The sequence below is a fragment of the Quercus suber genome, unplaced genomic scaffold, assembly GCF_002906115.3.
Source record: "Quercus suber isolate HL8 unplaced genomic scaffold, Cork oak 2.0 scaffold_106, whole genome shotgun sequence".
NCBI lineage: Eukaryota > Viridiplantae > Streptophyta > Magnoliopsida > Fagales > Fagaceae > Quercus > Quercus suber.
The window spans coordinates 887975-901258 of NW_027069571.1; the positions used below are offsets into that span (position 1 = coordinate 887975).

At 34.5% G+C, this 13284-nt stretch overlaps 1 protein-coding gene across 1 annotated transcript in view; it reads right to left on the reverse strand.

The window, feature by feature from the left end:
* Positions 1 to 1272: 1272 nt before the first annotated feature.
* Positions 1273 to 13284, reverse strand: part of LOC112001824 (rust resistance kinase Lr10-like) — a 28388-nt gene continuing 16376 nt past the window's right edge. Inside the window, exons 3-5 of the mRNA XM_065775161.1 lie at positions 3327 to 3492; positions 2976 to 3032; positions 1273 to 2399 (exon numbers count right to left, since the gene is read on the reverse strand). Coding sequence (XP_065631233.1) covers positions 1273 to 2399; positions 2976 to 3032; positions 3327 to 3492 — 1350 coding nt within the window. The remainder of the gene's footprint in view (positions 2400 to 2975; positions 3033 to 3326; positions 3493 to 13284) is intronic.

Sequence of the window (13284 nt, forward strand, 5' to 3'; positions counted from 1 at the left end):
GCATTATGGATCAATATTGTTACTACAAGATGTCAACTGAAAACAAAATTTGCCTTTTTTTTTTTTATATGTTCAACTAAGCTTTATATATGTTGACATTGCATCCACTACCAATTCTGTGTTCTTAATAATAAAGTTGGATATTTTTTAAAATTTTTAGTTTTAATGATCGATATTACCGATCCATTCTATTGAGGAATTTAAACTATATGTGCGTTCTAGATCAAATATTTTACGATCAAGTCCACAATTTTCTAGATTTTATGCAGTTTAAGGAATAAAAATTTGAAATAGCTAACGCTCAAGAGAAATAAGGTCCACAACTTTCCCCGATGAAAAGGGAAAAAGAATATAAAATGTATCCTCCAATCTAAAACTTAATAGTTTGCCTATGATACTATTTACGTTGATTGTACTGTCAAGTAAACCATTGTTCTCAATTTGATGTCGCGGAAGCGTAAAGGAAGTACACACGATACTCTCTTAATGGAATACAAACTAAACTATTAGCTTTTGGTAGTAAACCTCGAATCCACTAGGGGTTTCCCTGGATCACAAGGAGAATAACTGGAATCTAGAAATAATTTGACAAAAAATCTGTTTTTATTGATAATAATCTAATTTGCCTCTGACGGCTACAAAACATATAAATACTGAGAAAAACATCTAAAATCCTAATTCGCACTAATTATGCGATTAGGTGACAAAATACAAAAATTTACCAAAAATTGTAAAATTGAGTTAAATGCAGAATCATAAACTACTGATCTTAAGGGTCGTCTCAAAACAGACAAGATCTTATTTTGACTTTTAAACTAAAAATTATTAAGGAAAAACAAATATTACTATAAATAGCAAAAACATTATTATCGGGGCCTTAACAAAGGAATTCGCCTAAATTTAGGTGATGCTCATGGCATGAGTTTGGATTAGAATGCCGTTTCCCTTCAACTTGCCAAATTTCATGCAATTCCAATATTGTCACCCCAATGGCCTCTACTAGTACCTCTTTTTGATCTTGCGTTGTGACTTCCTGCGCCCCTACTGCTCCAGGAAGGCATGTGTTGTCTATTGTACATCACAATTAGTACTGGATTGTCAACATTACTGATTTCACTGTTAAGGCCATAAAGATTTCATCAAATATTTTAAGCAATAATGAAAAAATGTTCATTGACGAGCTAAAATGAAATACAGTTCACAAAGTTCAATACCTCCTAAATTCAATGTTTCCCTTAAAGAAGAGATGTATTATATCTAGGACAGAGAGTCCTATTGTATTGATACCATTTCAGTTGAAGAATTCGTCAATGATCTTCTTGGTGGAGAAAATAGGAAAGGTTTGGGGGGGATTTGCAAGGAGTTGAGACTTCCTTCCAACATTTCCACCACTCTACTCATTGATGGTCGGTTTGAGGGGTCAGTTTGTATGCACCACAAACTCACTATTATCATCTTCCTTGCATTGTCTTCATCTCCTTCCTTTAAAAGGCGAAGCAATCCCAATTCTTCATTTAGTTCAAGATGCTTGTAAATCCAATGTGGAAAATATATTTCACTTGAAAAATTAACGGTAACATCAACATTCTTTCGGCCTCCCACCATTTCTAAGACCATCATTCCATAGCTATAGACATCTGACTTGTGAGAGACCCCTCCAAAAGTTCTACTAAATACTTCCGGAGCTATATATCCTGTGGTCCCCCTTGCACCCACCATTGATATAATACTCTTTTCTCTAGGACATATTTTTGCAAGGCCAAAATCAGAAATTTTTGGGCAGAAGTTCTTATCTAATAGAATGTTGTGAGGCTTTATGTCAAAATGCAAAATTTGTGTGTTACAACCTCTATGCAAGTACTCTAAGCCTCGTGCAATGCCAATTGCAATGTTGTGTAATGTTTCCCACCCCAGTTGATGATCAGAATTTGATGGATTTCCTTTATATATGAACTTCTCAAGAGATCCATTAGGCATAAGCTCATAGATAAGAGCTCTTTTAGATCCCTCAGAGCAAAAACCCTTAAGAGTGACAATGTTAACATGGGAAGTCCTACTAATACTTGCAACCTCGTTAATGAATTCCTCTCCATTACCTTTCGATTCTTCCAAAACCTTCACTGCCACAAAACAGCCATCTTGTAATTGCCCCTTATAGACACAACCATAGCCCCCTTGGCCTAATTTATTACTAAAGGACTTGGTCATTGACTTTATATCTGAATACTTGTATCTTCTAATAACAAGAGGTTCGTGATTCCTTAGAAAGGTCTCGACACTCTTATGAGTTAGAGTTTTCTTCTTCCAAAAATTAATAATCTTAATTGATGAGAACTTTCTCCAAAAGCAGCAGACTATAACCATCAGAGCTCCAATTCCAGTAGATAAAGTGATTGTAACTGGAATAAAAAAGAAAAAAAAAAAAAAAATAGAGATTATGAAGTTATGTGGTGACACGATAGTAACTCAAAACTACTTATTGATAATGTCTCGAGCCTCAATAAAATTGCATTTTACAATGTCTTGAGCCGCTCAATAAAAATGCATTTTCTTTGTGGTGACAAATGACTAACAATGAAGAAGCAAATGCTAAGGATGATTTGGCATCTAGTACCTTAAGCAGAATAAAGGAGTTAGGTTTTGATTGACAGGAGATAGGGAGCCTTGGTGGAAAATCATGAACTATGAAAATTTTAGCTATTGTACTAATGGATTCCATCCATATAACTGATACAAGTGCATCGTATTGAACCATAAAAAACTGATAGTGGAACCTTATATCATTGCATGAATATACAATAATTACTATTAGACACACTATGTGAAGGGGTAAAAAAGGGGTCACATTTTATGTGTTGAAGACAGATTAGATCACCTCCATATAGAATCATTTGGGTTCTATATAGGATATGCTATCCAAGCAAACATGTGTACATTAGTATCAACAAAACAATTTGATTAAAGAAGTATGTTACCTATCACCATCGCTTTCAATTTCTGACGCCTTGTATCTAAAGCACCAAAGAACATCACTGTTAGTTGAATAATAAAAATAAAATTTAATGTAACAAATTAACAGAGCCAATTTTTTTTAATTGTTATTTTTTATTATTATAATCCCCATAGTATTTAAAAAAGAACAAGGAAGATCCGTCTACAATTATTTGATATAGAATGGAACAGAAATATTTGCAGTACTTGTACTAGGATTTACCATAACATAAGAATGTAAAGAAATTTATATGCAAAGAACCCTACATGCATTTTCAATATATGTGTACATGTAGGTCCAATTTTGCTTTGAGTTATTCGATGTCTATATATACCTTTGTCTGCAATGGCACAATGAAACTTTCCATTCTGTTCGCGTTCACATAGACCTCCTCGACCATAACAACTGCTGCAAGCATCAGATACATACACTTGAAGGTCGAACTCAGCACTTACGAGTGAAAAAAGTGTATCTTTATCTGAATGCTTTTTTCTTGGGAGCTGAATAAAGGAACATTCATCAGAAGAAAAACTCAGAGAGTCATCGTTTAAATGACTATAGTAGAGGTTATAGTCTCCGCAGCTCCTATACGTGAAATTTCTAGGGGAAGTTATATTAAGAGTGCGATTGCATTTATACAGTGTCTGACAAGGTGTGGTGAGTTTGAAAGAGATAAATGGAGAGTTGGGAAGAGTAAAATTGGTTACGGATTCGCATTTTTGGGTATTCAATGCATCGGAAAGTAAAAGGTCCTTGATACGTGTGAACAGTATGGTGTTAGTGTAAGAGAAATTTATAACTTCATATGGTCCTCTACTCCACCCTAATTGGATCGTCGGAGGTATTTCGTCACATTTTACTGGCAATAAACCGCAATGTGGGTGTGAGCTATCTGTGAATGGAAAACCAATGATACCGAGTTTTCCACATTGAATGGGTGAACAATTTGGGAGTGTTCTGTTTACTTCTTCAGCTGAGTGAAGGAGCAAGAGGTGAGAGAGAAGAAAGAAAACAAACAGAGAGACACACGACATCCCAACAAGACTAAAACAACGTGTTTGTATAATTTATTTTCTTCTTGCTTCATTAGTCATTTCCCCATATTTTATATAATATATGTGGGTTCTCTGTTTTTGCTAATCATGTGGGTTCACTGTTTAACACGGTAATAGACTTGAAATTTGGTTAAGGTAGACTTGTGAAAAAAGGGTGGTACTCATCCGAAACATGGCAATAAGTCTAAATCCACCGAAAGTTTCACAAAAAGCTTCAGACTCCCTATTTTTTAGGTATTACAATTGTCCTTGTTACCGTCTGTAGGTACTTGTTGGAAACATGGTCTGTGCATTGCATGGGGATATCCCTTTCATCCCTCGGCTAGGGACACCACCGAGGAAAGTTCCTTATCATCATCCCCATTAACGCGCAGATGAAAGACTCACTTCTTTTAAGCTCTTCAAAACGTCGCAGTCAAAATTTTTTTGCAGAAATCTATGTGACTTGTTTATGAAGGAAAATTATTAGATACCTTTTTCCAGGAATAATGATGTGGTACTTCTTCATTTCACATTTGTGAGAGATCGTATTATGAATTTAATTAGTGAGATTCATCATAAATGTGAGAAAATAGAATATAAGAGAAGGGAATACAACATCACCGTACTCTAGAAGTATCTAATAATTATTTGTATAAGAATCGTGAAGATGTGTGGTGTGAGTCATGTGTGTTTTGGTACAATTAATTTCCCAAGAAAAGAGGAGCTTGAATCAAAATGGAGATAACCTAAACCTAAATTTCATCAGCCCACATGCTATCCTCCTCCACTGACAAGCCTGTGGTTGGAGGTGTCATTCCAAAAAGGGGAAAACTTGTTACACACTTTTGTGCATCCACACAAGTTTGTAATAGACATTGTCCTTCCATAAAATATTGTATGATCCTAATATTACATAATATCAAATGTTAGCGACTTTCAACGCCCTTTAACAATGCGGTTCATATGGGATAATGAGAAGCCCATACTTACATCAATCCCTATTTTATGGGTCGGTTCATACATTAAGTCTCTACTTGGTTGGGGGAATGGAAAATGGTAGGAGAATGGAAAAAATTTTAATTTTCTCTTATGTGTGTTTAGTTAGGATAATGAAAAAGTTGGGGGATTAAAACTCATTTGTATAGTTGAGAAGAAAAGAGAGAATGAAAAAGGTAGTTTATATAAATTTAGTCATTGACCTTATTAGAAAAAAATTCATGCCCAGTTTAAAATAGGAAAAACAACAAAAGAAGAAGAAGAAGCAATCTGCCAAATTAAAAAAGAGCAATGCTATAGTCACAAACTATTTTATAACATTTTTACAAATTATTAATGTGGCAAATTCTTACTAGTTTTAATTTGGGCCACCACTAACATTATATTTTTACTTACCAATAATTATTTGGAAAATAATTAAGCCACATTAGCAATTTGTAAAAAAATGTAGTAACATAGTTTGTTTTTGTAGTATTTCTCATTAAAAAGGAAAAAAAAAAGGCAAACAGCCAACACAAACAAGTAATCATGCCCAGTAAAAATATAAATAAATAAAAGCAAACAATCAAAAAGCAATCACACCCAATAATCATTACTAATAAAATAAATAAATAAAAGCAAACAAGCAATCACGAGAGAAGAATCACAACAGAGAAGAATGGTAGTCAAGTCATTTGGGGGATAATTCATTTTTAGTGAGTCTGGAGAGAAAATATCCTGATCTCACAACAATCTTTCACATTTTCCCCTCCCAACCAAACAATCAAAAAGCCCATTTTCTCCCATATTTTCCTCTACCCCAAAATCACCCAAATGGCCCGTAAGCTACCAATTTAGAGCCAAAACCTCAAGGACCATATAAATTATCATAACCGCTGGTATTAGTGATCTGGCTCAATAATCTCAGCATAACTCTTCAGTTTCCGATTCAGAGGGTTTAATCTCATACACCTTTTGTGGTGGTAAGAAATTGTCGTTTCTCAGTAATAAAAAAAAAAAAGTGTCGTTTCTTTCTATTAAAACACAAATAGTTTCTAAGGGTATATTTTTGTTGAATAATCATTTTTATTTTACAAAAATACCCGAAGGACCAGGCCCATCTCCTTCTTCTAAGTCCAAAACAGAGGAGGGATGAGAAGAGATGGCAACTAGCCCATTAGTAAACAGGACATAGCCCAAGAAAGCCACACTATGGGCCAAAATATAAACATCTCTACCAACATGAACAAAGTCCCAAGCAACAAAATTAGAGAGAATAGTTTTCACATCATCTAAAATATTAGAGAGAGACCACGGTACAATAGCCGAATCACCTCTGATAATGCAAAGCCAGAACCATGGAGCAACTTCAATTGATAGAAGAGCTGCCCTCGCTACTAATGAATAGCTTCAGTTGAGCTTTGGAAAGCATATATCTTTTCTTTTTTTTTTTCTTTTTTTTTTTTCTTTTTTTGGGTTGAGAATGTTAAATATTTTAACACACACACATGAAGAGAGGGGAGAAGATCTTAAAAAAATTGACAGTGGTGTATATCTAAAAGGGTCTAACTCTTGAATACACAGCACAGTTTTTAAACCTAGCTCTTTAACTTAAATTCATTTTCCAACGTGGGATTAACCCACTTAAATACGTATTGTTGGGCAAAATTTTGGTTTTTCCTAAATCAATGGCGAAACTAAGGTTGGAACAGCAAGGGAGTTTGTAACAAAATTCTCTTAGGTTCTAACCATTTCGGTCTACCAAGTGTCCCCTGAGATCATTGCCTCAACTTCTTTTCAAATTCTCTCACATGCCTTTTTACCGAACAACAAATCATATTTGCTTGATCGAAATTCCTCAACTTTTAGTTAAATAAAAAAAAATTAATGTAACAAATTAACAGCATGGTTTTCAGACCCGGACCGGACCGTACGGTCCGACTGGGAAAACCTAAACCGCTCATTTTTGCGGTTCTTTTAGCATCAAGAACCGTTCTATGTGAAAAAAGCAGGGATCCATGAGAACCGCGATCGGACCTCACGGTTTTGAGAACCGTGATCAGACTGTTCCTCACGGTTCCCTGCTTTCTTTGAATCTGACCTTATTAAAAAAAAAAAAAAAAAAAAAAAAACACAGAAGAGGAGAGATTGTCGTTGAAAAGACCGATCCGGACGAGCTAGTGAATGATGGCGAGAATGGAAGGCCAGTGGTGAGGAGTACCAGGGGCTTTGAGAATGGATTTGTTGAATTTGAAAGGGTAATTTAGGGATTTGAGCAAGAAGGGGAGATCTTCGTTGAGTTTGGAGGAGGAAGGGAACTGGAGATGAGAGGGGAGATCTTCTGGCTTTGTTCTCCGCCGGTGATGGAAGGCCAGTGCTCTCAGTCCTCACTGCTTTCATCTCTGGCTTTGTTCTCTTATTTTTTTGTTCTCCGCCGGTGAGAGTTTGAGAGAAAAAAAATGAGAAAGAAAGGTGAAGAAAGACAAAAAAAGTAGAGAAGACTGAGGAGTCAGATGAGAGGAGTGGGATAGGGATGGGGAATGGGGAAACGTGTGTGGAGGATAAAAAATAAGAGAAAAAAAAAAAGAAAAAAGAAAAAGAAAAACGTATGGTCCGTATGGATGCAAAGAAAGAAAGGAAAAAGAATAAAAAATCACAATAAAATGTTACCATAATATTTTTACAATAAATTTTAAGTAATAGATAGTTATTAGTTAATATTAATAAGTAAAAAAATAATTTTAATAATGGGTTCAAATTAAAACTAGTGATAACTTTTTATATAAATTTTGTTGTGAAAATATTGTTAAAAATGTTGTAAACTTCTTCACTGCTTTTGAACAATTTTTCTTTGCAGCTGCGTGCGTAATGCTTGCTTGCTGTCAACTCCTTACATGTAATGCTTGCTTGCTGTCAAGCACTTCATTCTTAGCTTTTGTTATTTATTTAACTTTAACAATTTTTAAATGCATGGACACCTTCATCTAGCTTTGTTTTTTTTTTTTTTTTTTTTTAATTCATAATAAATGGTGAACATTGACTATTCAAATGGGCTTGGGAGTTGGTAAAAAAAAAAAAAGATCCATGGTCAAATGGGCTTGGTCATGAGCAAATGAACTAATTTGTCTCTTAACTATTTTATTGAGTTTCATAAAGTAAAAATTATTGAGTACTAAAGTGTACTTTGTCATGACTTAAAAATAATTTAAAAATTCAATAGCTATTTATGTTTTTTTAGAATTTAATAAATCTTATTTGCATTATGAAAGTTATGTTACAAAAAATACTATCTATATTTGTTTTGGGGTTTTCTAGTTAAATTTTCAATTTTTATTTATTTAATATATTAATTTATAATTTAAATAATTATTAAATTAATTATGACGTCATCACGGTTCGACTTCGGTTCGACCTCAGTTCGACCTCAAAAACCTTGAACCTCTCCCTTTTACGGTTCAATGAACGGTCCGGGTCTGAAAACCATGATTAACAGAGCCAATTTTTTTTAATTGTTATTTTTTATTATTATAATCCCGATAGTATTTTAAAAAGAACAAGGAAGATCCGTCTACAATTATTTGATATAGATTTAATAACAAGAAAGTTCATTATTTTTTACTTTTTCTATTAATATAAAAGGAGTTAATTTGAATATATTGGGGGATGTGATGGTGAATGTTATAAAAAAAAAATTATAGTTTGTCTTCCTCATTATCAATTGGTTTTGAAATGAAGTGACATAACATGGTCCGACAAGTGGTATCAGAACCAAGGTCATGAGTTCGAGTCACAGAAGTGTAATTATGAGAGAGGGATTGTTAGGTGGGCCACAATTTTACTCACTACAACAGCTCTAAAAAAAGGCCCATAGGACGCGATGTTAAATGCTATAAAATACTTAAGTATGTCTTCATCATCATTAATCACGGTCTAGCACATGCCCAACCCAATAAAACTTGGCCTGTATGGGCGAGCAATGCTTGTGTGTATGGTGCCCCTTAGGATGCATCATGTATGGTGTAGGCGGGCAGGGACAAAATTAGGATTTCTAGTTTTTTTTGAGGGGGTGGGGGGGGTGGGGGGGGGGGTGGGGGGCGGATATAAGCCCTAAAAAAAATATCATTGAGCTCCAAATAAGCATCCATTTAGTATTAACAAACTATATACAAAAATACAAAACACAATCATTGTTTCTTAATACATTACAATGTAATCTACCAACAAAGACAACGACACAAATCAAATAAGAATTACGTTTATTATTTCACAAAAGGTTTGATTGTTGTCACAAGTAATGACAAATACAAGAATGTAGGTGATATGCATGATGCATTAATTATAAATTTCATACTTCTCGATTTATAGATTTATTAGTTTTCAATTAATAATTATAGCATTATGAGTTAGCAATGTGGGTAAGTGTGACAATTTTACTTTGTTATATTTGTGTTACATTTTTATTTTATTAGTTCTTTGTCTCTATCTCAAAAATAGTTAGAATAGTGTATTAATTAGAAAGAGTTAGAATACACTATATAAATTATTCAAGCACATGGTCTACACTCACTCTATCACTCACCTGTTGCCCCCACATATGCTGTTACCCCACTACCAACACTATTAATTTATAATAACACACTACCCTTCTATTACACAACTTAACTACTTTATTCTAACTCTCTGTCTCTAAAACACAAAGTCATAGAAATAGTCTGCCACATCTTACTTCTCACATCTCAGCTTAGCAAAACACACAAATATGTTAGTCATTAACAATACAGAGACTGGCCAATTCAGTAAATTCACAAACAGAAAATTAGAAAGAGGCTTTGAAGTGAGAAAATACTTGTGAGATGAGAGTTGAGAATCACAGATCTGGCGAGGTGAGGACCGAGGAGTGGCTAGTGGCAGCGTGATCGTGGTTCGTCGGTGTTGCAGCTCCTCATCTCTCTCTCTCTCTCTCTCTCTCTCTCTCTCTGCATTTTCTTGTTCGACTCTTGGACTCTATTTTTCTAGTCTATACAACAATATTGTTGGTCTCTGTTAGAAGTATGTGGTTAAATGATATATCCTAATAGCTTAAACTTTTGGGGCAGTCAGTAATTTAGCATGGTATTAGAACAAAAGACCCTGAGTTCAATCCTTGTCTTTTCCACTCTACCTCCCATTTAAAATTCCCATGTGTTGAGCCTCACCTATTAAAAGGTAGTTTCGGTCCACATGTGAGAGGTGTGGGCATAGAAGTCTTCTCCTAAGAGAGGGGAGTACGCCTCGACTGAGTGGACTGGGGCGTAAAAAAAGATGGAGTCGCCACCTAAATTAAATCTGGGAATCATAAATATAGTGCCTTTACATGGAAGGACTGATCTTACTACCAAAGTATGGGTTTGGAGTTTAAGTATGGGGATAAAAAGGTGTTAAGCACCCAACCCCACCCAACCCATGGGTCGACTTCCACTTATTGTATCTTACGCCTTAATCTCATTAAATGCATGTTTAATATTGCATCATGAACTCACACACACACACACTAACATTCATCTAACAATCAACATGGCAACAATCATTCCAAAACCTTAGCATACATCTATCATACGTATCATATTATCTCATCCAAGATAGCAAACAAACAAGATATTACAAGAGCAGAAACATAGACATGGTAGTAAGGTATTAACATTAAATATAACCCAAACATCTAAGCATAGTATCAAAGCATCAAACAAACATATTCATTATGTTCATCATCCAAAATGCATGTTCGTGTGAATGCATGACTTACCTCACTGCATCATAGCACCTATGCATCAATGCATGATCATTTGAATGCGTGTTCATGGTATATTAAATAAAACATTGAAGGAAGACCTTAATCTGTTAGGAAATGTGATTCAATGTTAGGAACATATGTCAATATTTTAAGTAATTGGTTAATTATTTGACAAAACGCACTTTATTTGTAATTGGGTAGATCTAGGATATGTTTAATACTTCAAGGAACAAGGTTTCAAGTTCAAGTTTTAAAGTCATGCAAGTTTGTACAAGACACAAGTGAAGAAGTGCTAGTTTTTAAAACTCGACAACTAACATTTATCGAGGTTTAAAAGTTGTTTTAGCCCGTGGCTCGACAGCTAGCTCAATAGATGGCTATCTATCGAGATTTATAAAACTCAATTTTTCAGAGTTGTTTTTCATCCAATCGGGCTTTCTTTTCTCACAACATTAAACATATATAAGGATTATTTTTAGAGCCGTCAAATGTGGCATAGTTGCACAAGTATAGAGCAAAGTCTTGTTATGCAAATTGTGATCGGAGACAGAATTTACCCTAGTTTATCTTTCTCTTAAAGAAGTTGCTATGTTTGTACACCTTAGGGTTTTGTGACCAAGGAGTTTCATGATCTTCATTTTTTGGATAAATTGAAGAACTTTGCAGCCAACATCTTTCTTAAGTTGGTGATCAAGTCGCATACTAGGATCTGCGCATCTATTGGTTTGTCACGTATTGGGAGCCATGCATTGAAAGGAAAGATTGTCACTATGAAACAAGTCCAATTGGATATTGGGGTAAGGGTTTAACTGTAGGTTGGTATAAGATACTGGGATTTCTTTACTTGTAATCGTTTGTTTTGATAATAGTGGATTCTTGGAAGTGGTGACCTTAAAATCACCCGGTGGGGTTTTTGCCATGTAGATTTTCCCCATTCAAAAACAAAATCACTCATGTTAATTTAATTTCCGCTGCATTTAGTTTAATTGGTGATTTGTTTGTGCTGCCACGCATATTGTATGTTAATCTGATTAATTAATCAACTTGGCTAATTAATTGGTTAATTTATCACAAGGGGTCAATATATTTTTGGCCTATCATAATCTAACATGTTAAAGATAAACATACACACAAAAACAAAGAAACAGAGACTTATGAGCATAGAAAGGAACAAGGCAGAAGCATGTTGTATCAAAGAAACAAAGAAACATAAGCAAAAAGATTTGGATCAGAGGTTTTGGGCTTGAGTATGCGTGTACATACATAGGGCTTACGTACACATACTTCAAGTATGCGTGCGCATGTAGAACGCATGCGTACGCATACACACCTCAAGCCCTAACCCAGAAATAGCAAGAACAGAAACAAGGAAAAAACTAAAACTAATAAATCTAACAGCCTAATATGCTTAAAAACAAAAAAACTACGTAAACCTAAACTAAACAAAAATATTATAGCATATATAAACAAGAAAAACAAGGAAAACAATAATCAAATTAAAGAAAAGAAAAAGGACTTGGAGTATTACCTCAAGAACAAAGCTCATTGGCTTGATTTTAACCGTTCCTCTCAATCAATCTATTCACAATCAAATATAAAAGTGATTAGTAATCTTAAAACTTGAAAATCAATGCCAAAAAAGGCCCCAATTAGAAAATATTGACTTGAGGATGTTTTGTGAAAAACTCTCTCTCTGATTCACTATTTCTAGTGAATCATGTGTTTTCCCATAAAATTTTCTATGTGTTTTGAATAGGTATCATGTATGGTTTTTTATATTGGAAAAATGGGGGTTTGGAACGGTTCCCAAACGATGTGAAATTCATTCCAAATCTCAGCTTTAATACAAAAAACTTGCCTTTCATAGTTTCTGGAACCCTAACATGCATACGCAAGTTTGGACCATGCGTACACATACGCGTGTTTGCGTATGCATGCCTTAGGGTTTCTGTGGCCTTTATTTTCCAAAAATAGTTTTATTCAGCTCATAAAAGAGTTATATTTTTCATAAAAACCTTCATCAAGTCAATTTCAATATGATTCGGCCCTAAACCAACCTTGGGCTTTAGAATTTTACCATCATTGGGGAACAGGAGCTTGAGTCGTAAGAGGTACAAAATGTGGTGTCTACAAGGAGGAGTGTTAGAAGTATATGGTTAAATTATTAAATTTACCGTATCACAATAGCTTAAGCTTTTAGGATAATCGGTAATTTAACAGTCTCTTTACAATTTTTTTTTTTTTTGGTCAATATCTCATGATAAAATAGGCTGATCTATGGATATGTGGACTACGGGTATCAATTTTTTTAATTAATTTTTGCCATTTTTTTTATCAAATTTTGTGGGCTAATGATTTGTGATTGTTTAGTTTGATTTGTGATGCTATTTATGTTAGATTTTGGTTAAGGGCCAAGATTGGAGGGAGGGTTCAAGATTTTGGAGGGAAGGGGGGGGGGGGGGGGCATGTTAGGATGCATCATAGCATATTGGCATGAAACAAAAAGGTTT